General features: G+C 38.3%; 2 protein-coding genes across 5 annotated transcripts in view; both read left to right on the top strand.

Moving 5' to 3' along the window:
• LOC104235405 (uncharacterized) overlaps positions 1-23,983 on the top strand; it is a 40,165-nt gene that overhangs the window by 2,530 nt on the left and 13,652 nt on the right. Inside the window, exons 5-11 of one of the 4 annotated variants that reach the window (XR_011403852.1) lie at positions 103-324; positions 848-964; positions 1,047-1,190; positions 1,357-1,458; positions 1,871-1,939; positions 2,207-2,583; positions 3,340-3,758. Coding sequence is in view for 1 of the 4 variants with exons in the window: in XM_009789164.2 (XP_009787466.1) it covers positions 103-324; positions 848-964; positions 1,047-1,190; positions 1,357-1,458; positions 1,871-1,939; positions 2,207-2,431 (879 nt within the window). In the remaining 3 variants the exon portion in view is untranslated. Of the gene's footprint in view, positions 1-102; positions 325-847; positions 965-1,046; positions 1,191-1,356; positions 1,459-1,604; positions 1,701-1,870; positions 1,940-2,206; positions 2,870-3,339; positions 3,759-23,983 lie in introns of those variants that run through there. The other 3 variants (XR_713180.2, XR_011403853.1, XM_009789164.2) reach the window with 3 other exon arrangements.
• Positions 5,729-7,537, top strand: LOC104235408 (uncharacterized). Its single transcript, XM_070162738.1, has 2 exons — positions 5,729-6,388; positions 6,479-7,537. The coding sequence occupies exons 1-2, from the start codon at positions 5,729-5,731 to the stop codon at positions 7,535-7,537; spliced, it is 1,719 nt and encodes a 572-aa protein (XP_070018839.1).

The following is a 23,983-nucleotide window of genomic DNA, read 5'->3' as shown; positions in this document are numbered from 1 at the left end:
TCATTCATATATATGCTTAGTGACTGCAAAATGTAGTTTGCTTCTTAATAATTTTTGAACACTTCTTTTCAAAGCATTGCTCATTCTTTTTGCAACTTGTAGCCAGCTTCACCAACAACCCTTGGAAAGGAAATGGCAATTTTTGCTTATCGATTAAGCAGGGAAAGAAGGGAAATTTCTCAAATTGAGATGCTCGGGAAATTTGCTGGTGCTGTAGGAAATTACAATGCGCATGTAGCTGCATATCCTGAAGTAAACTGGCCACAAATTGCCGAGGAGTTTGTAATGTCACTTGGATTAAAATTCAATCCATATGTTCCTCAGGTTTGTTCTACAGATAAGTTCCTTTCGTTTCTTCAGCACTACATTAGTTTTACTGTGCCATTTCTTTTAATTGTTTCTGTTGGATGCTGCATAATTCATTTCATAGTTGAGCTTTGTTCATTAGTTAGAGGGAGGTTTATAGCTGTTTTTGAGGCACTCCATCCGATTTAGTTTATATGATAGTATTTGACTAGGTACAGAGACTAAGAAAGAAAGACTTTTAAGACTTAAACCAAATATATATAACATACTAAAATAACCCACAAATCTTGTGGTCTTCGACATGGCACAATAAGACCATGTCATTTAGGCAAAATGAGAATGTTAAAATCAAAGAGTTTCCAAATATAGAAATGCATTGATCTTTTGGAAATGGACAATAAAGGAAACTTTGTGTTCGTACATAATGGAATGGAGGAACTATATATTAGAGTTCTGTATTCCTTCTGAATGAGTGCATAATTTTGCATTACCGAATTAGAACCTGTTCTTCAACTTCTGACTCGATTTCCTTGTAATGCAGATCGAAACTCATGACTATATGGCCAAGCTTTTTCACTCGATTGTCCAGTTTAACAACATTTTGGTTGATTTTGATAGAGACGTTTGGGGGTATATTTCTCTGGGTTACTTTAAGCAGGTGAGTGTCCAACATTTTGGATATCTTCTATTATTATTCTTTTGCCGGATAATGGAGTTCATAATTCTTTTATGCTCCATAGACAACTAAAGCTGGTGAAATTGGGTCCTCGACGATGCCTCACAAAGTAAATCCAATCGACTTTGAAAATAGTGAAGGCAATCTTGGAGTAGCTAATGGAAATCTATCCCATTTGAGCACTAAACTACCTATTTCGCGTTGGCAGGTATGTCTAAACCGGTCATATTTGTCTTTATCTTTATCTTGAGTGTAGCGAAGGCAAGACATATTTAGAGCATGATAGTTTGTAGGCTCTGTTGCTATTCTGATTGTTTCAGTTCCATCTATCTTGTTCGTAATTTTTCTCTAATCCAAATTTTGTCATTTTGTAGCGGGATTTGACAGATTCAACTGTTCTGAGAAACATGGGAGTAGGACTAGGACATTCTCTTCTTGCTTACAGAAGTGCACTACAGGGAATTCATAAGCTTCAGGTAAGCAGTACAAGTTGAAACTGCACGTCGTATAAGTTCCTTTCTTATCCTTTCTCCTGTATATCTCGAGATGCTTGGACAGCCAACTGCTATAAAATGTACATCTCCTATTTTCTCACATGACAATGAGTAAAATATGGATGCAGATAATTTGGAGAAGTTACTGTATTGGTAAAGTTGCTGCCGTGTGACTAGGAGGTCACGGGTTCGAGCCGTGGAACAGCCTCTTGCACAAATGCAGGGTAAGACTGCGTACAATAGACCCTTGTGGTCTGGCCCTTCCCCGGACCCCGCGCATAGCGGGAGCTTAGTGCACCGGGCTGCCCTTACTGTACTGCATTGCACATGTCCACGCACTCATGCTGAATTATCAATTTATTAATTTGTTCTGACTTATCGGTTTTTAATCTAGGTGAATGAAGCTGCTCTGAGTGAAGATTTAGATAAATGTTGGGAGGTTCTTGCTGAACCAATACAAACGGTATGCAGCTTTTGCTTTATCTGGACTCATTGTTAGTATTAGTCAACCTGCTGTGTGTATGCAATTGTTTTAGATTCCAAACTTGAGTTTCCCCTTATGATCGATGAAACATATTATAGTAGTAATGCTGATAGTGTTTGCTAGGATATGTTTCAAGAAATCTTCGAGCCCCGGCCCACTATTCTTGAGCCCCTCCAATGTTCCCGGCTTAATAGAACTTGATGAAATTTACAGAGTTTATTTGTTCTGTTTTTGTTTGGTGTTTAGGTGATGCGAAGGTATGGTGTGCCAGAGCCGTATGAGAAACTGAAGGCGTTAACCCGAGGAAGAACAGTGACCAAAGAAATTTGTAGAGATTTTATACAAAAATTGGACATACCGGCTGATGCGAAGACAGCTCTCTTGAACTTAACACCTCATACTTATATTGGAACAGCTGCAGATTTGGCTAAGAACATAAATGAGGCCATAAATCTAGAGAATGGAGCTTAACACCTCATACTTATATTGGAACAACTGCAGATTTGGCTAAGAACATAAATGAGGCCATAAATCTAGAGAATGGAGCTCAAATCTTTTGAAATGAGAGGCGAGAACGTTCACAGCCCTCTGCATCGGTGGCGGATGGAGCATACAATCAACAGGTTCTACTGAATCCAACACTTTCAACAGAGAATATAGATCTTTTGTGAAAAATCACTAAGATTTCAAAAGAGTTTGATTTTTGAACCATTAGATTCAAAAGTGTAATGGGTTCCGCCATAAGAACTTAAATGTTGAACCCATCAAATTTAAATTTGGGATCCGTTTTACGCTGTATTATTTCCATACATGAGTGGTTATCGACGTGCTATACTCATTGGAGATATATGAAACTTTGTTCTACTTGTAACATCTTTAGTTTGTTTAATGCACTACAATGTAAAAGAACGTCGCAAAGTTTTCTTTTCCATTTTAGGTATTTCAAATCCCTCTCTGCCTGCACAAGGTAGGGTACGGCTGCGTACTTACTACCTTCACCACACTTATGGGATTATACGGAATTTTTGGTTGCTGTTGTTGTTTAGGTACTTCAAATCAACTATAGATTGTTGATTTGTTAATGTTGCTGATGCATCTCTTGCTCGTTTTTGGGCGTAACAAAAACAGGACTGTAAACCTTAAATATAATTTTGAGAAGATCAATCCTTTTGAATTATTTTAGCATCTATAGTGATTTCTTTTTGTTTTCCATCCAGTGTTACTCGTATTGAGGTTTTGATTAACTTGAATTTGCACCGTGTGAAGTGATAATAGGCTATATAGTTGTTATTTACACCATAATTGTCCATGCTTTGTTGTTGTTTTATAGTGTAAGTTGCCAATAAAATGCTTTAATTAATGCTATTTGGTTTCGCAAGGAATATAAGATGTGAGGAAGCAACATGAAGTGTTTAGAGACAATAACGTGAAGAAAACACCCACTCAAGAAGTACCCAAACACAAAAGAGCAAAAAGAGAAGGAACGCGGAGACAAAAAGGCCGAGCATACTCACCGCAATCCGCGCCGCGGTTGGAGTCAGTGTTCTCCGCGGTCGACGCCGCGGCCGCGGTGGCAGGTTCACAGTCCAGAAAGTTAAGGGGCCAAAGTGTCAATTCGGGAAAACTTTTGTAAAACCCTTATAAGATGTAGGAAACTCGCCCAAGAGAGGAGAGCGTTTATTTTGAGATTATTTTGGCAAGAAGAACAAGTGTGAGAGATCACCCAAAACATCATAGTTCTTATTCTCTTCTATTTTTCTTGCGATTTTCATTATGAATATTTCGTAGTTTATTCTTACGTTGTCATGAGTAGCTAAATGCTTTAATCTAAAGTTTTGGTGAAACCCGTTGGGGATGACTTGGTTGTTATATTAATATAGTTTGAATTGGTTGTTAATCTCTATTTGTTCATCTACGTTTTGATTGTGGTTAGTTGAAAGGTCCCTCAATTATCCGTTCCTATTTATTATGTATCTTCTTGAGAGAGAGTGCATATTTAGGTAGTTGTTTGAACAACATCACTCCCGGAGTATAGACGAGAGTCATAACCGAGGGTTTAGAGATTGGATTAGAGATAACGATACCTCGGGTGCAATCTAAAAGAACGGTAATGTGAATCTAGCTAGCGTAGCTTGAGAGAGTGCTTCTAGTAAATTATCATAATTGCTTGAGAGAGATTTATGATAGCCGGAGAGTTCTTGATTGATAGAGACAACTAAGGCATCGCTATAAGAAACGTACAATCAAGGAAATCACTAACGAGGGAAACCATTACCTTAGACCTTATTCCAACTGTTTACACATCAAGCATAGTTAATTTTCAGTTGTTAATTATTTTCAGACTTTAGTTGTTAGAAATATCATCAATTGTGAATTACAAAGTTTAGGGAAAATTGATTCTGTGAATTTAGTAAATCAGTCAAAAGTAATTGATAGGTTAATTCTCTATGGTTCGACTTTGGGCAGAATTACTCAGATTATATTTGCTACGTCCGCGTGTGTCTTTGTATAAGGCATAGTTTGGCGTTATCAAATTTTGGCGTCGTTGTCGGGGAATTAACGGTGTTATCAATTACAATTGAGAGAAGTACAAAAATTCTAAGTGTAGTCAGTTTTCTCTATACCCAATCTTTTCATTGAAATTCTAACGTTTGAACTCTTGTGGAAAACATGTGTATGCCTAGAAGTTCTTCGAGGACCGGAGAACTGCTAGAAGGACTCTCAGACCCCGAGAAAACATTCAGCGCATTGAACCGTGCCAACAAAAGACTTCAACAATCTCAACAATCACACCAACTCGAATTTGACATGGGTGACGTAGATAACGCCAACGGAAACGTCAGGAATAAGCCAGCTGACTTAAATGTCAGAAGGGTAGCACCTCTTGTGCCCGAAGCTGCACTTTATGACTGGGCACAACCCACAACTGATAATCTGGCCACTGCCATAGCTGTACCCGCAATTCAAGCGGAGACATTCCAGATCACCAACAACATACTGCATCTGCTGCAGAATAAAGGGCTGTTCTCCGAGTCACACATTGAAGACCCGCAACAACACTTGAAGAATTTTCTGTCAATTTGTATGACCCAAAGGCAGCCAAATGCAACTCTGGAAGCTATCAAGCTGCTACTGTTTCCATTCTCGGTAACCGGGAAAGCTCAGACTTGGCTAAATTCGCTCCCTATCAACTCTATTACCACCTGGGAGGAATTAGTCAAGCAGTTCCTGAACAAGTTCTATCCGCCTAACCAGACTGCAAAACAGATTGATGACATATTGCAGTATAGGCAGCAACCCTCTGAGTCCTTGCAAGAAACTTGGGAAAGATTTAAAGGGATGTTAGTGAAGTGTCCTCACCATGGCATTCCATACTAGATGCTCGGCTAGAGATTCTACATGGGGCTAGCTGACAATTTGAAAGCAAATGTGGATGCGTCAGCTGGAGGTGCATTTTTAAGTAAAACATTCACTGAGTGCAAAATCCTTCTCGATAAGATGTCACAAAATTCGGGGTGGATGACTAGAGGTACAACACTGGCACCCATAGTGCATTCAGTTCCTCTTGACCCAAATAATTCACATGCAGAGAACATGGCCACACTCATGACCCAGATGAGCATATTGACAATGAAGATTGATGAGATGGGTACAAAACAGGTGCACATTGTTGATACAACAAATGGGGGACTGTGTACACCTTGTATTAATCAGTCTTATGTGTGTTCATGGAGCGGAGAAGGTGGAAATTAAGGGGCAAGGGAAGATATGAATTATGTCAACAACTATGGGGGTCAGAGGCAAGGAGCACAACAGTGGAGATTGCAGCAAAATCAGCAGTACAGGCCTAATATGCAGCAGCCTAGGGGTATGCACCCTCAAAATCAATTGGTGCCAGTACCATACCAGAAACCACATGGCTATCCACAGCAAAATCAGCAACAATTGACATACCAACCACTCCCTCAGCAGCAAGATAACAACATGGTGGAAATCAGGGGTATGCTTCAGCAACTCATTGGAACAAATAATAAAGTGCAGGAAAAATTGGCAGTGCATGACTCAGCCATAAAGAATATTGAAACACAGCTGGGTCAGTTGTCCATGGCTTTGAAAAACCGTCCTCATGGAACTTTGCCTGCAGACACAAACATAAACCCCAAGGACCAAAACCTGAATCAGCTGATGGCAGTAAGTCTCCGGAATGGGAGAGATTTAGATAGAGAGCAGGAAATTGCACAAGCCAGCAAGGACACTACACCAGCTACTCCAGTTCAATTAGAGGTAGAGAAACCAACAGAACTTACTGAAGTGGTGATTGAGCAGGAAAAAGGCAAAGAAAAGATGAATGAGCAAGTTGCAGAACAGGTGGATCCTCTTGTGCCAGAAAATTCTAACAGAGAGAAGCCAGCAAGCAATGCACAAAGGGTGATACCTGCACCCTTCCCTCGGAGACTGGTCAAATAAAAGAAGGCAGACCAATATAAGAAGTTCATGGAGATGCTGCGTCAAATTTAGTTGAATATTCCTTTGATGGATGCCTTGAGGGAGATGCCCGGTTATGCTAAGATGATGAAAGATCTAATGTCACAGAAGTTTGATTTTCAGGATCTATCCACTGTAACTTTGACACAGACGTGCAGCGCAGTGGTGGCAAAACCGATGGCTCAAAAGATGTCAGACCCAGGTAGCTTTACTATTCCATGCACAATTGGAAGTTATGCCTTTGCAAAGGCGTTGTGTGATTTGGGAGCCAGCATAAATCTGATGCCGCTGGCTGTGTACACCAAACTGGGCATTGGTAGAGCTAGGCCAACTTCGATGCTGCTACAGCTGGCTGACCGCACAGTGAAGAGGCCCACTGGTATTCTTGATGATGTGTTGGTACAAGTGGGGAAATTTGTGTTCCCTGCAGACTTTGTTATCTTGGATTGTCAGGTGGATGAGGAGATACCCCTTATTTTAGGGAGACCATTTTTAGCCACGAGGAGAGCACTGATCGACTATGAAACTGGGGAATTAAAAGTGAGATTGAACGATGAAGAAGTCATATTCAATGTTCAACAATCTATGAGGAGACCCAGTGAATACACTAATTGCTCTCTAATGGAAGCAGTGGATGTAATCCTGCAAGAAGATGATATGACCCTAACTGTAAAAGATCCATTGGAGGCATGTTTGACGAATTTAGAAGAAATGGATGGTGAAGGGTTAGCTGAATGGGTCATGGCACTAGAAGGTCGAGGATTTTGGTCAACGGAACCTCAGTTCGAGTCCCTTGAGCTAGAAAAAAGGGCCACTCCTCCAACAAAGCCATCAATAGAGGAACCACCCAAGTTGGAACTGAAGCCACTCCTAGATCACCTCAGGTATGTGTTCTTAGGCCCTGATTCGATCTTGCCTGTTATCATATCATCCGGTTTGTTAGATGTACAGGTGGAACGGCTCGTACAGGTACTGCAGGAAAACAAGACTGCCATTGGCTGGACCATGGCAGACATAAAAGGTATCAGCCCAGCCTTCTGTATGCATAAAATTCTCCTGGAAGAGGGGCAAAGACCTTCCAGGGGTTCATGAAAGAGGTTGTAAAGAAAGAAATAATCAAATGGTTAGATGCGGGAATCATCTTCCCCATCTCTGATAGTAATTGGGTCAGCCTTGTCCAATGTGTGCCGAAAAAAGAGGGAATGACTGTTGTAAAAAATGAGAACAATGAGTTGATCTCAACTCGTACAATCACAGGGTGGCGTATCTGCATGGAATACAGGAAATTGAACATAGCCACCCGGAAGGACCATTTCCCCTACCTTTCATTGACCAAATGTTGGACAGGCTGGCTGGGCGATCACACTTCTGTTTCTTGGATGGATATTCGGGGTACAATAAGATATCAATAGCTCCCGAAGATAGAGAGAAAACGTCCTTCACCTGTCCGTATGACACTTTGCCTTTCGGAGAATGCCTTTTGGGCTTTGCAATGCACCCGCGACTTTTCAACGGTGCATGTTAGCTATCTTCACAAACATGGGGGAGGATATTATGGAGGTCTTTATGGATGATTTCTCCGTGGTGGGAGATTCATTCGAAGACTGTCTTCACAACTTAAGGAGAGTGCTTAAAAGATGTGTGGAGACAAACTTAGTGCTAAACTGGGAGAAGTGCCATTTTATGGTACAAGAAGGTATAGTCCTGGGGCATCGAGTGTCCAGTAAAGGAATTGAGGTCGACCATGATAAGGTTGACGTGATTGAGAAGTTACCAACGCCCACTTTAGTCAAGGCGGTGAGAAGTTTTCTTGGACACGCTGGATTCTACCGGTGTTTCATAAAAGATTTTTCCAAAATTGCTAACCCATTATGCAAACTCCTTGAAAAGGATCAGCCCTTTGTGTTTTCTAATGATTGCAGGTTGGCATTTGAGGAACTGAAGAAGAGATTGATCACTGCACCCATCATTGTTGCACCCAACTGGGAGCAACCATTTGAGCTCATGTGTGATGCCAGCGACTATGCTATAGGAGCAGTTTTGGGGCCGCGAAAAGATAAGCTGATGCACCCGATTTACTACGCAACCAGAACGCTAAGCGGTGCACAGCTCAATTACACAGTGACAGAGAAGGAGATGTTGGCGGTGGTGTTTGCGTTTGACAAGTTCCGATCATATCTGATTGGTTCAAAGGTAATTGTATACACTGACCATGCAGCACTCAAGTACCTAATTGAGAAAAAGGAGTCAAAGTCGCGCCTGATTCGTTGGGTGCTACTGTTGTAAGAATTCGACCTCGAAATTCGTGACCGTAAGGGTATCACACATCTTTTTTTCCTACACCCCGGAAAGAGTATAAGGGAGTTTTTTCCAACTTAAAGTGACAATCAAAATGTGATTCATTTATTATTAAAAATTCAGAGTCGCCACTTGGGATAATTTATGGTGTCCCAAGTCACCGGTTCAAATCCCGAATCGAGGAAAAGATTGACTCTATTTTAAAGTCCGCGAACACATAAATCCGGGTAAGGAATTCTGTTAACCCGGGAGAAGGTGTTAGGCATTCCCGGATTCCGTGGTTCTAGCACGGTCGCTCAACTGTTATAATTGGCCTATTATCTGATTTTAATACATGTTTTAGCCTATGGTTCAATTTTAACTTATTAACTGCTCTTATTCATTTTTAGGAAGATTGCAACGTCATTTAAAATATGTCTTGAACCACGTCACATAAATGCACCCGCGGTCCACGACACATTTTATTTAACGTTGTTGGGATTTGGATTTGGGTCACATGAAATGCACACCCGAGTTTAGGAAGGTAATTTCAAATTACACGCCTAAAGCAGCTACGCATTTTTCAACTTTGCGAGGGCCATAGAAAATTCGCTAAATGGCATGCCTCGAATTCTAAGGATTTAAAATTAATTAAATGAGGGCCATGAGTTTTGATGTTTTATTGTGGATGGATTGGTATAAATTGATAAGTACAAAAGTCCTAAAGAAATGAGTTAGCTACATGTATATCACTGGAGCCTTTGTTATAGCATACTACAATTCAGAAAGGTGGAGTTGGCATTTATGTGAAAATAACAAAAGACAGGTGCCAGCTTTGGGTTCATCTCCATATCATCTTCAAAAGACCGACTTTCGTTTTCAAATTCTAGAAAGAAACTAACAAAATTTTATAACAGAATAATGAATCTTAAATGACCATATGAGCACAAAAAAAAACCATGCTGAGAACTATTCGGATGAATCAGAAGGAACAAAACAAACATGGACATACAAAAATGCATTTTAAACTTGATTATAACAAAGAACACTTAAAGTAATTAATTTATTTAACAATATACTAAAGAGAAAGTTGTAGTATCACCACTATAACTTCTACAGTACCATTTTGAAGCAGAAGAAGTTGAATCTTCACATGGTTAATTTAAGAAAATATGCAGCCAATAACATAAACTGAAGATAAGATCCTTCCACTAACGCAATCTATTTTTTTTTACATCTTAATGTTGACAAATTGTTCAACTTCACATACTTCTTTAAATTTCAAAATATGAACATGGTGCTACATGAGCTTGAAATCTAAATGTAAACAAAACAATACCTGCTGGTTACAAGTCATGAGCCAAGAAAAATGAAAAAAAGAAAAAAAAAACGAGACAGAGTCATGAACATACTAAAATAACGTTAACATTTGCAAATCTCAATTCACTCAATCAAAGAAACATCATTCATGCGAACAGATTAAATACGAAAGAAACTTTATCAAAAGAACCAAATCAATTTGCTTCTGCTTCAATAAAGATGCTCCGACATTTTTTAACTCAAGAGCTTGAATTACATACCTACAAGAGAGTGAATTCAAATGAATAAAATCTGAAAGTTGTAGAGTCAATACAGCAGCAACAACAAAATCTCTATCAACTCTTCTTCAAACCCAAGATTCAAGTCTCGAAATATTGAAAGAAAAATGTAATGAAAATTTTCAACCTAAATTTCTCTCCTCCCCCTCTCTTCTTTTTTTTTTCCTCTCAAATTTTCCCTTCTATTTATAGCAAATTTTTTGAGATTTTCTTTTTAAAATATTTTATTATTTTATTTATTTTTAATTAAAAGAGATCCCACTTACAAATTGCTTTTATTTTTTTTTTATAAAAAGAAATTCCACCTTTCTTTACTTTTATTTTTTAAATTCCAATTTTAATTACTTTTATCTTATTTAAAATTCCACTTTTTTTACTTTTTAAAAGAGAATTTCACTTATTTAACTTTTCTTAAAAAAACAATCCACTTTGTTTTGTTTTTCTTTTAAAAATGCTACTTTCTTTTACTTTTAATTTTTTTAATTTTAAAATACCTTTATATTTATTTTTTAATTCCAATTTTATTTTACTTTTTATTTTTTTAAAATTTCCAAAAACTTTACTTTTATTTTTTTAATTTTCTACTTTCTTTTACTTTTTAAAAGAGAATTCCACCTACTTTTACTTTTATTTTTTTTGTTCAATACTTCCCTTTTTCTTATTTTTTAAATCACTCCTGAAAATTAAAAAAAATTAATATTTTTCCGGAAGTTTTTATTATTTTAAAATAAAAATAAAAATAAAATAATAGTAATAGTAATAATTCTTAAAAAGTAATAAAAATAATTATTATTTTTAATTTTTGTATTTTTATCCTATAATAAAAAGTGTAATAAAGCTAAAAATTATAGGTTAAAACCCCTAAAATATTTACATCGAAGAAGTTATAAAAAATTAAATATTATAAAAAATTAGGTGCTCACAGCTGCCCCTCTTTGTTTGGAAACATGATGAATTTTCAAGCAAAGATAAGGTGAGCCATGTGACTAATTTTTGAACATATTTTTATTCAAAAGGGAAGAAATAAGGATAAGAGAAAAGAGAAAGGGTACAACCAAGTCTTGGTTTTGGACAGCCTGCATATCTCGGGTTATAGAGGAATCAGGTTGCGTGTAGTTCAAGAAGTTTTGGTAGCTGGTACTACCGAAGAGCTGTGATTTTGCTGCTATTGTTGTTGTTTCTGCTTACTGAACTCCTTATTACACCGTGAAAAAATAAAAGAAGTCAGACTAAACTATGATATACGAATTACAAGAATCCTATCTATATCTTGAACTTGCAGTTTTTGTTGCCCTGCTGACTTGTACTCTCTGAGTGAGATTCCTTTGTTGCTGACTTGAATTGCATTCTGAGATGTTTTTCCTTTGTTCTTCAAGTGGGCTCCTGATTGCTGAACTCCTTTGAACCTTGCTGCTTCCCTTCGTTCTCCAGGTGGGCTCCTGATTACCAACACTTGCGCTGCTTTTCCTCGAAACTTGAACTGCTTCCCTTCGTTTTTCAGGTGGTTTCCGGATTGCTGAACTCCTTTGAACCTTGCTGCTTCTCTTCGTTCTCCAGGTGGGCTCCTGATTGCCAATACTTGCACTGATTTTCCTCGAAACTTGAACTGTTTCCCTTCGTTCTTCAGGTGGGCTCCTGATTACCAACACTTGACTTGCTGCTTCCCTTCATTTTTAAAAGAGAATTCCACTTATTTAACTTTTCTTAAAAAAACAATCCACTTTCTTTTGCTTTTCTTTTAAAAATGCTACTTTCTTTTACTTTAAATTTTTTTAATTTTCAGATACCTTTATATTTGTTTTTTAATTCCAACTTTCTTTTACTTTTTATTTTTTTAAAATTTCCACAAAACTTTACTTTTATTTTTTTAATTTTCTACTTTCTTTTACTTTTTAAAAGAGAATTCCACCTACTTTTACTTTTATTTTTTTATTCAATACTTCCCTTTTTCTTATTTTTTAAATCACTCCTGAAAATTAAAAAAAAAAATATTTTTTCGGAATTTTTTATTATTTTATTTTAAAAATAAAAATAAAAATAAAATAATATTAATAGTAATAATTCACCTTTTAAATTTTGTATTTTTACCCTATAATAAAAAGTGTAACAAAGCTAAAAATTATAGGTTAAAACCCCTAAAATATTTACATAGAAGAAGTGATAAAAAATTAAATATTATCAAAAATTAGATGCTCACAGCTGCCCCTCTTTGTTTGGAAACATGATGAATTTTCAAGCAAAGATAATGTGAGCCATGTGACTAATTTTTGAACATATTTTTATTCAAAAGGGAAGAAATAAGGATAAGAGAAAAGAGAAAGGGTACAACCAAGTCTTGGTTTTGGACAGCCTACATATCTCGGGTTATAGAGAAATCAGGTTACGTGTAGTTCAAGAAGTTTTGGTAGCTGGTACTACCGAAGAGCTGTGATTTTGTTGCTATTGCTGCTGTTTCTGCTTACTGAACTCCTTATTACACCGTGAAAAAATAAAAGAAGTCAGACTAAACTATGATATACGAATTACAAGAATCCTATCTATATCTTGAACTTGCAGTTTCTGCTGCCCTGCTGACTTGTACTCTCTGAGTGAGATTCCTTTGTTGCTGACTTGAATTGCATTCTGAGATGCTTTCCCTTTGTTCTTCAAGTGGGCTCCTGATTGTTGTCTTCCTTTGAACCTTGCTGCTTCCCTTCGTTGTCCAGGTGGGCTCCTGATTACCAACACTTGCGCTGCTTTTCCTCGAAACTTGAACTGTTTCCCTTCGTTTTTCAGGTGGTTTCCTGATTGCTGAACTCCTTTGAACCTTGCTGCTTCCCTTCGTTCTCCAGGTGGGCTCCTAATTGCCAATACTTGCACTGATTTTCCTCGAAACTTGAATTGTTTCCCTTCGTTCTTCAGGTGGGCTCCTGATTACCAACACTTGACTTGCTGCTTCCCTTCATTCTTTAGGTGGGCTCCTGATTACCAATACTTGAACTGTATTCCCTTGCTCTCCAGGTGGGCGCCTGATTGCCAAAACTTGAACTGTGTTCCCCTGCTCTCCAGGTGGGCGCCTAATTGCCAAAACTTGAATTGTATTCCCTTCCTCTCCAGGTGGGCGGCTGATTGCCAAAAATGGAATTGTATTCCCTTGCTCTCCAGGTGGGCTCCTAACTGCTAAAACTCGAATGTATTCCCTTGTTCTCCAGGTGGGCTCCTGATTGCTGAAACTTGAAATGTATTCTCTTGTTCTCCAGGTAGGTTCCTGATTGCTGAACTCGAAATGTATTCCCTTGCTCTCCGGGTGGGCTCCTGACTGTTAAAACTCGAATGTATTCCCTTGTTCTCCAGGTGGGCTCCTGACTGCTGAAATTTCAACCGTCTTTCCTTGTTCTCCAGGTGGACGCCTGATTTCTGAAACTTGGTCCATCTTCTTCTTGAAACTGCTTTTCTTTGACTTGTTCTCCCTTGTTCCTCCAGGTGAGCGCCTGATTACCAATACTTATGCCAATCTTCCTTGAAATCTAATTTGTTTTCCCTTGTTCTCCAGGTGAGCTCCTGATTGCCGAAACTCGAACTGTTGTTCCTTGTTCTCCAGGTGGACGCCTGATTACTGATACTTCAACTGTTGTTCCTTGTTCTCCAGGTGGACGCCTGATTTCTAGTACTTGGTCTCTCTCTTATCTTTGATATCCGTGTTGTTCTCCCTATTCTTCAAATGGGCACCTGACTTCAACAAAATAGACAAAATAAAAGAAAATTTCCTGCCCCAGTTTGGTAGTTGGGCGCATCTGTGAGTTTAAACTGAATCACATCACCAAATATTACTAAGAATTTGAAAGCTAGGTCCCATTATCCGGGGGGTGGGGGTGGTCCTGACAAATCTTAACTAAACGACGATTTTAAATCTAAGTTATATCTTGTTATCTAAGGAGGTCTTAAACTACTCCCCATTATCCAGGAGGGTCCTGACAATTCTTAATTAAACGACAATTTTAGAGCTAAATTATATCTACTTAAGGGTATGTCTTATGTTAAATCTTGTTATCCAAACCAGTTTTAAACTACTTCCTATTATCCAGGCGGGCCCTGACAACTCTTAAATCAAGTCTTATCTTAAGAGTGACAATTCTACGGCTAAATTATATTACCCTACAAAAAGAACTTATGCTAAACCTTGTTATCTAATGGAGATCTCAAAGTTAGGTCCCATTATCCAGGAGGGTCCTGAAAACTCCTAATTGAATCATATCTTAAACATGCGAACTTTAAAACCATCTTATTCCTTGGGATACATTTATGCTAGATTTTACTACTCATGACTGTTTTAAATTTTAAACTAGGTCCTATTTTCCAGGAGGGTCCTGACAACTCCTAACTAAATTCTATCTCCAGAATGAAAATTTTGAAACCAACTTATATTCTTTTTGGGTATATTTATGCCAGATCTTGCTACTCAGTCGTGTATTTTGAATTTTAAACTAAGTCCCATTTACCATGAGGGTCCTGAGAACTCCTAATTGCGTCCTATCTCGAACATGCAATCTTCTAAACCGACTTATATTCCTTTGGGATATATTTATGCTAGATTATGCTATTTTTGAACTTTGAACTAGGTCCCATTTTTCAGGAGGGTCCTGAAAATCAAAAATCAAACCTGTTTGGTAACTGCCTTTCTCCACGGAGGGTTTCTCCGAAACAAACAAACTTTTTTGCCCCTGTTTCAATCAAAGAAAAATCTTGTTAGTTTAAAATGTGGTGGTTGGTTTGTGGCCTTGACTTTGAGGGCGATTGCTCCTTCACTTCCTATGATAACTGATTTCCCCTCGAGGACCTTGCTTGCTTATGGACTAGCCACTTTCTCTATCATCCTTATCACAGAAAATGCTCCTTCTCTGTTCAGACCCAATTCCTTCTCTCTGTTGCACTGCTCATGAACTGACATTTACCAACCTTTGGGTTTTACCGAAAATACCTTTGATCCATCCACTTAACACCCTCCATCTGTTGCATCGTGCTCTTGTGTTGACATGTACTGCACCTTTGTGTTTCTCATGAATTCCAAAGCACGTTAATTTCCATCCACTTAGTGCGCATGCTGTTCTTTCCTGACTTAAATCACTGGCCTTGGCCTTGAAGTCGATTGTTCCCTCACTCGTCACGATAACTTTGATTTCTGCTTGGAAGACCTCGCTTGTCACTGGTTAACCACTTTCTTTGTTGATCTCATCATAGAGAATACCTTTGACTCGTTCACCCAACATCCTCTATCTGTTGCACTGTTCACGAATTGAAATATACCAAACCTTTGTATTCCTCATGGATCCCAAAGCATGTTGATTGCTACCAACTCAGTGCGCTTGTTGTTCTTTCCTAACTTATGCCACTTTGTTGTGCTGGCCAGATCCCGTTTTGCACGATTGGGAAGCTGGTGGCAAATTTTGAAGTTATTTCTCACTTATTTTGACCAAACAGACTCAGGAGGAGGAAGTAAACAAGACAAAAGGAACAGAGTAAAGGACAAAGGAAAGAGATGACTCCTAACAAGAAAACTACAAAGTAGAAACCTATCAGATGTGGATACCAACTCTAATGACCATGACATGCACCTGTAGCCTATTCTATTGAGCAAGTCTGATGTTCGACTCTTGTTGTACCTTTAAACCGTGAAACTGGGTTTCAATGCTCTGATTATCCAATCTGATTCACTATCCTTATTCGACTTGTAGTACCCGGAGAGTTTTCACCATCACGCCTCTCTCATTTGTTCTTTCTCTCAACTCACTGTCGCCTCAAGGTGCCCGCGAAGGTTTTCACCAATAAGACTCTCTCATTTTTTATTTCTCTCAGCTCCCGTTGCCTTACGGTGCCCGTGAGGGTTTTCACTAATAAGACTCTCTCATTTTCAATATTTTCTGCTTGGACCAGAGTGTTGCCCTTGATATGAATCCTCCACTTCCTTGACTTGGCATCTCTCGAAGACTGATCGGAAGGTCTTTCTTTGGATCGTAATGTGGGCTTTTGGATGGGGTTAGAAAGAAAGGATATCAAAGGCTCAAAACAATTTGAATGGGTTCAAAATTACAACTTTCGGAATCAGATTTCCTACCACAACCACCACTTCTGCCCCAGTTTCTTTGCTTGGGAACTTTTGGATTTTTATTTTGATGAGACCGAACCGTGAGGCTGCCTACGTGTCCTTAAAAGAAATCAGGTCGAACGTAGGTCATGACATAGGAATTGCTCTGTTGTTGTGATTTTTCTTTTCTTTTTCTTCTTTTCTTTTCTTTTCTTTCTTCCTTTTTCTCTTTTTGTTGTTTTGTTGTTTTTTCTTTCTTGTTTTCCTCTTTTTTTCTTTTTCTTCTTTTCTCTTTTCTTCTTATTGTTCTTCTTCTTCTTTTCTCTTTCCTTCTTTTTTCTTTTTTTTTCTTTTTCTTTCTTTCTTTCTCTTTCCTTTTCTTTCTCTCTTTCTTTCTTTCTTTTCTTATCTTTCATGCTCGTGTTTCTTATATTCGCTAGCGATTCCAAAAGAGGGGTATGAAAGAAAATAAATAAGGCTAAAAAGGGGTGACGAGGGATAAAGTGTTTAGATAGCGGAATAAAATGCCTTCGTCATTCCAACCTTCAAAACCTGCCAAGTACAAACAACACAATTAAACAAATCAAGGGAAACATTCGTAACATCTTTTGGTTGCGCCAGACTTGATGATCGTACCCACACATTCGCCTTCTACATTTGTTATATACAAAACACCATTGGACAAAACTCTCACTCTCATTACCGCGAACGACCCCCTACAAATTTAGGGCAAACTTGCTTTTATCTTCAAATTGATGCGGTAGGATGCATTTCAATAGGGGTTCTTTATGTTCTATCTGCCCCAATTTCACACAATTCGGGCTTGAAGTGATCTCAAAATACCTTTACTTATTTCCCTCAAATGCCCTTACATCTTCAACATTATTTCATTACTTCGTGATTAATCTGACTTTTAAAACCAGACTAAGAATTATGCGTGCATGTCACGTCACTAGAGTCAACAGGAAAAAGGACTATAAAAGGAAAAGAGAACTAAACAAAAATGACTAGAAATAACAGAAAACAGAAACTTGCATTAGACAGATGGTGAAAGGGTTTGGACAACAGAACAGACAAACTAGACTGGGGTTACAAACCTAGAACAAACCTAGAAAACACTAAGCAGGCTACTAGACTAAACAAACTAGGCAAAATAAGAGGATAGAAGCGTTTGAGTCACAAGACAATATCTGGATTACAACCCTGAAATAAACCGGACAACAGAAATGATAACAAAATAAACCACCAAAACTCCCCCTGACTAACCAAGACAGGAGCGTCTTTCTAATTGCCAAGCTCGGCATCTTAGCCACTGAATTCTGCATCAACATTACTAGGACCTTCACAAACTTCCATCATATTGTTCTTAACAAATTGCTTTTGGGTTCCCTTTGCTGGCTCGTTCTTAAGATCAGCCTCTGATAACACTGAAAACTTTGCAGTGCGTGGACCTTCGAGGATCTTAGAAGAATTTTCATATTCCTTTTCAAAACAAATCATACTCACCATATGCATCTCATTGCGAGCAGGCGATGGACTTTGGCTAGTGTCTGTTGCATCTGGATTTTACACGACAATGTCACCTGCATCAATAAGCTTCTGAATTGCTTTCTTAAGATTCCAACACTTCTCTATGTCATGCCCCGGGGCATCTGAGCAATATGCGCACCTTTGAGAAAAATCAAACTTCTTTGACAGAGGGTTTGGCATTTTTATATGAATCGGCTTCAACATGTCCAATTGCTTCAACTTTTGGAACAAACTGACATATGACACTCTCAATAGGGTGAAAGCCTTTTTTTCCAGCAACCTCTCATTCTTAAATGTTTTATTGGACCGGAAACCTGATCCAGGGGGTTTTCGATAGGCTCGTGGGGGTGGATAGGCATTTTGTGGAGCTGGGTACTGAGAGAGTGATGTACGATTTTGGGAGTTCTGTGGAGAGAAGTGGAATTGGGGAGGATCATCTGGTGCATCAGGATATCTCCGGGGACGATGTTGAGGCTGGAAGTTTGATCGGGAAAGCCTATCGGATCATCTTTTTGGTTTCTCTTTCTTCCACCCGAGCATACTGGGATGTTCTGAATGTCTTTCGAACAGCTCATGATTTTACCTGATTTGATTCCCTCTTCTACCATCTCCCCCATTTTTAACACATCATTGAAAGGATTTCCCAAGGTCGGGATCAAATGACTGAAGTAGGTGGGCCCCTGGGCTTTTAGGAAGAGCTCAACCATTTCTTCTTCCCCAATCGGGGTATTGACTCGAGCACCTGCTCCCTCCATCTGAGTCCAAATTCTCTAAAGCTTTCCTCCGGCTTCTTTTCCATTTTAGATAGGGATGAGCGGTCTAGGGTAACACCTGATCTGTATTGAAAGTATCGAACAAAATCTTGAGCCATGTCACCCAATGTAGGCCACTTACCAACATCTTGACGAGTATGCCAGTCCAAAGCTGCCCCAGTCAGGTTCTTACTGAAATATGCCATCAACAAGTCATCTTTCTCTCCAACGCTTCTCATTTCACTGCAATAAACCCTCAGGTGGGCTACCGGATCTCCACACCCGTCATACAAGTTAAATCTTGGCACTTTGAACACCGCGGGCAGACGAACGTCAGGGGACACAGACAGTTCTTTGTAAGCCATGCTACCCTAGTCTCCCATTCCTTGCTTGTTCTTTAAGGACTATTCTATGCCTTTCAGCCTCGTGGGTATCCCATCTCGCCCTTTTCTTCATGTGAACTTTTTATTTTTAACATGAGGCTCATCTTGCGGGCCCTGTTTGTATGAGTTGAGAACTTGTAGGCAACTTCTGAGGGGTAATATTGAGCATTGTGAGGTTTGAGTGGGTGTTCATTATTGGGGATGGTGGATAAGACAGGAGGGCAATTTTTGGGAAAGATAATTGGAAGATGAGTGATGGAGCTACTAGGATGGTTGGGAAAGCCATGATAAGCGGGTGGATCTGGAGAGTATGGGGGATCATCTGACACTGTGACCGGTGTTTAGGTAAGGGTAGTATTTAGGAAGCTAGATGGGGGGGGGGTGCCTTCCCAGTCATCCAAGCCTGATACATGTCTGCCATATGTTGTCTTAACATCTTCACCTCTTCAACCAACCCATTGTCATGTTCAACCAATTGCTTTTGGGCACCTGTATCAACCAACTCAGTTTTGTTGTTGTCTGCCATTGCCTTTTGACTTTATGCTGTGGAGAGGAGTTACTACTTCGAGAACCACAAACCAACCACCTTTCTGCTATGAAGATATCAAAAGGAACAAAATGGGGTCATCCCGTTAGCGTTAGGGCATTTAACAACAAAAATATCACATTGCGTGCAATGCATCTATCAACAATTAATGATTCTAGAATGACTTCGAAGGTCATAAGGTCACTTGACATCATCCCAATTTGTCCATTTGAATCTTTTCTTTTCTTTTCTTTCCTCGCACTTCTTAGCTCGCTCATTTTCCTTCCCCTTTTTCTTTCTGATTATCGCTTTTTTTCTTCCTTCTCATTTCTCACATCCCATGACTTCACCTCTTTTTTAGTTCCCCTTTTTTCCTTTTTTTCCCTCTTTTTTCCTCTTTTTCTTTTAATAATAATAAAAAAATGATTCGATCGAACCCTATGTAGGTTGCCTACGTGTCATGACCCCGCACGAATCAGATCTTTGCATAGTTCTGGGAAGATCGGGAATAAAGTAAACAAACTAACACTTCCATTTTTCTTTTCTTTTCTTTCTTTTTTTTCTTTTCTTTTTTTAAAACAGGTACTCTATGAGAAATTATCAAGGAAAAACCCTAAAAGAGAAAAAAAAATTTGGTTCTTTTTTTTTTTGAAAGAAATCTAAGGAATAAACCACAGAAAGACATTTTGAATTCTCATTTGATATCCTGGCGCAAGATCTCGAAGCAAGCAATGAAAAAGATAAAACAGAATGTTTTTGGATTTCAATTTTGATTGCCTAAAGGAAAAATTCCAATGATAAACAAAAGATAAAGTATTTTTTTTATGTACAATATCCTAAAGTTCTAATGAAAATAAAAGATTTTTTTTATTTTTCACTAATTTCCCGAAGAAACACCTCAAAAGAAAATCTTTTTGGATTTTGGAATTAACACCTTAAAGAAAGCTTTTAAAGAAGTATTAAAAGAATTTTTTTTCATTTCTAAAATTAGTATTCTAAAGAAAATTTATAACGAAATATAAAATGCAACATCTCTTTGGGACCTCACAAACTTTTATTATTTTAAAGGTAATTCAAGCATGCCTCACAACCTTTTATTAATTTAAAGCATTCTCTTTGGGACCTCTTGCAACGCATGCTGCTTGTTACAGCTACATGCCAAGAAAAAAGGTCCAGATGGAATCTTTGGGATATTATTGACCGAATGCTTTCAAACATTGCATGTGGAGCTTTGCATGAAAGCTGGACATATGCTTTTTCAAATTGACAGCATGCTTCAACAAATGGAAAGAGGATATACAATCTTAAACGGACAAACTAGAAAAAATAAGGCACACCTAGAGTGCACATGACAGAATATTTTGGAAACATGGATCATTAAAGAAAGGGACAATGCATGGGAATCATTGTAGGCATGTGCATTACTTTGGGTGCAAATGCCAAGGACCTTGGCCCCCTCAATAGTGTGGGAATCTCAAGGGGACATCACATGATCACGTGCTACAGTACCGGATGGCTACAATAACCGTATGCTACAGTTACCGTATGCTACAGTAACCGTATGCTACAGTAACCGTATGCTACTACAGTACCGTATGCTACAGTACCGAGCTACCAAATTGGTGGAGTCTACGTCAAGTTGCTGAAAAGGGGCTATTTACGCAAATCAAATTTCACACTGGAACTGGGACGCTTTGGACTGGAGATACAACGTCGACATGGACTCACTTGGACTGTTTTTACAATTACAAAGTTTTAGTAGGCATAATGTGATATCAATTTGAGTATTATGCTCAATTTTGATAGTACGTTACATTAGAGTGCAAAGTCTATTTCCTTTCATTGAAGGAAGACAATGACAATTTCCTAATTGTTGTATTTTTCTTTTCTGTTATTAATAAAAAAAACTAGCCCTAGGCGCTTGCCTAGCGGTTGAAAAAAAAAAGTTCTTTTCATTTCTAAAATTAGTATTCTAAAGAAAATTTATAACGAAATATAAAATGCAACATCTCTTTTTTTTGGATTTTTACTTGTAACACATTTCCAAATGCAAAATAAGAAATACAGTAACAAAAGACTATACAAACTTAACTAGACAATACAACTCTAACATCACCTAAAAGACTAAATACTACTATACAGGACTAGAAAAATAAACAAAAATAATTGACTCAAAAACATAAAATGGCTCCTCGAGCAGCTCCTGAATGCAGTGATCCTGGGGTATCTGTCATGTTCAAACATCGGTAAATAAATCCACACATGTATGAGAAAACTTTAAATCAACACTATGTGAGATAATAACACTCCCTACTGGACACATGGAAGACATGATTGAGACTATTTTTGCAAACTGGCTTATTTGGCCAAAAGGTGGCTAGAAGTGCAAAATTTGGCTATGACTCCGCAAAGCCAAGAACCTAAGATTTACTAGAAAGACCGGACCCTATGTGGGTTGCCTATGTATCCCGCCCCGAAAGACGAGAATCAGGTTTGCGTAGTTCGGGCAAATAAAACAAACTATTTTTGAAAACAAGATTCTTTTTTCATTTTATTGGCAAAATAAACAAACTATTTTTGAAAACAAATCTTTTTTCATTTCCTTCTTTTTTTTTTTTTTTAAAAAAGTTTTCTAAAAAATTCGGCAGAGTTTCGACACTATTTGGATATTGTTTTTTTTCAAAACAGGCGATTAACTCTCTTTAACCCTCATACTGGTATTTCTCTTTCCTCAAAATATTCAAAAGCCGGTCAACATGCAAGTCCGAAGCAAATAAATGCACAAGTAGCAAGTAAGATGAATCAGGATGGTCTTTTTCATTTTTGGTACACCTGTCCTAGATAGACCCAACCCCTGTGTTGAGCCTCCAAAGTCAAATGCACATGATGCACACAAACGTTCCTATTAGGGATCCGGCATGAAACTGAGTTATTCTAGGTTCAAAGCCACGGTATTTGTTCTAGACTGTGTACCCAAGTGGACAACTCGAGCCGAGGAGGGGGTTACATACCGGGAACCAAAAGGCCATCCGGCTTAGTAACTTGTCCGAGCCTCTTTCTTATTTCAAGGTTTGACACTAACAGAATAGGGAGTCTCGACCAGCGAGCACATCCCTGAAGGTGAGAAGAGAAGGGTTTCGTAGCAGTTTATATACAATCCAGATAATATCAAAGTGGTAAAAGCAGCATTTAGTACATTAGGCCCAAACATGTAAAAATCAGATAATAAACAAAACCAATTATAACAATTATTTCAAGCTCGAATTCTCAACCCCTGAACCAGAAGTTCTGGGTTCCAGTTCCCAGCAGAGTCGCCAGGCTATCACACCTCCTTTTTTCCTACACCCCGGAAAGGGTATAAGGGAGTTTTTTCCAACTTAAAGTGACAATCGAAATGTGATTCATTTATTATTAAAAATTCAGAGTCGCCACTTGGGATAATTTATGGTGTCCCAAGTCACCGGTTCAAATCCCGAATCGAGGAAAAGATTGACTCTATTTTAAAGTCCGCGAACACATAAATCCGGGTAAGGAATTCTGTTAACCCGGGAGAAGGTGTTAGGCATTCCCGGATTCCGTGGTTCTAGCACGGTCGCTCAACTGTTATAATTGGCCTATTATCTGATTTTAATACATGTTTTAGCCTATGGTTCAATTTTAACTTATTAACTGCTCTTATTCATTTTTAGGAAGATTGCAACGTCATTTAAAATATGTCTTGAACCACGTCACATAAATGCACCCGCGGTCCACGACACATTTTATTTAACGTTGTTGGGATTTGGATTTGGGTCACATGAAATGCACACCCGAGTTTAGGAAGGTAATTTCAAATTACACGCCTAAAGCAGCTACGCATTTTTCAACTTTGCGAGGGCCATAGAAAATTCGCTAAATGGCATGCCTCGAATTCTAAGGATTTAAAATTAATTAAATGAGGGCCATGAGTTTTGATGTTTTATTGTGGATGGATTGGTATAAATTGATAAGTACAAAAGTCCTAAAGAAATGAGTTAGCTACATGTATATCACTGGAGCCTTTGTTATAGCATACTACAATTCAGAAAGGTGGAGTTGGCATTTATGTGAAAATAACAAAAGACAGGTGCCAGCTTTGGGTTCATCTCCATATCATCTTCAAAAGACCGACTTTCGTTTTCAAATTCTAGAAAGAAACTAACAAAATTTTATAACAGAATAATGAATCTTAAATGACCATATGAGCACAAAAAAAAACATGCTAAGAACTATTCGGATGAACCAGAAGGAACAAAACAAACATGGACATACAAAAATGCATTTTAAACTTGATTATAACAAAGAACACTTAAAAGTAATTAATTTATTTAACAATATACTAAAGAGAAAGTTGTAGTATCACCACTATAACTTCTACAGTACCATTTTGAAG

Source organism: Nicotiana sylvestris, chromosome 11, assembly GCF_000393655.2.
Source record: "Nicotiana sylvestris chromosome 11, ASM39365v2, whole genome shotgun sequence".
Lineage (NCBI taxonomy): Eukaryota > Viridiplantae > Streptophyta > Magnoliopsida > Solanales > Solanaceae > Nicotiana > Nicotiana sylvestris.
This window is presented reverse-complemented; position numbering and strand designations above follow the sequence as displayed.

What these genes read in the sequence shown, in the direction of transcription:
- LOC104235408 (XM_070162738.1), top strand. Translation starts at nt 5,729, where the DNA reads ATGAATTATGTCAACAACTATGGGGGTCAGAGGCAAGGAGCACAACAG. An exon ending in CAGCAAGCAATGCACAAAGG is followed by an intron (nt 6,389 to 6,478) that starts GTGATACCTGCA and finishes CGTCAAATTTAG; the next exon opens with TTGAATATTCCTTTGATGGA.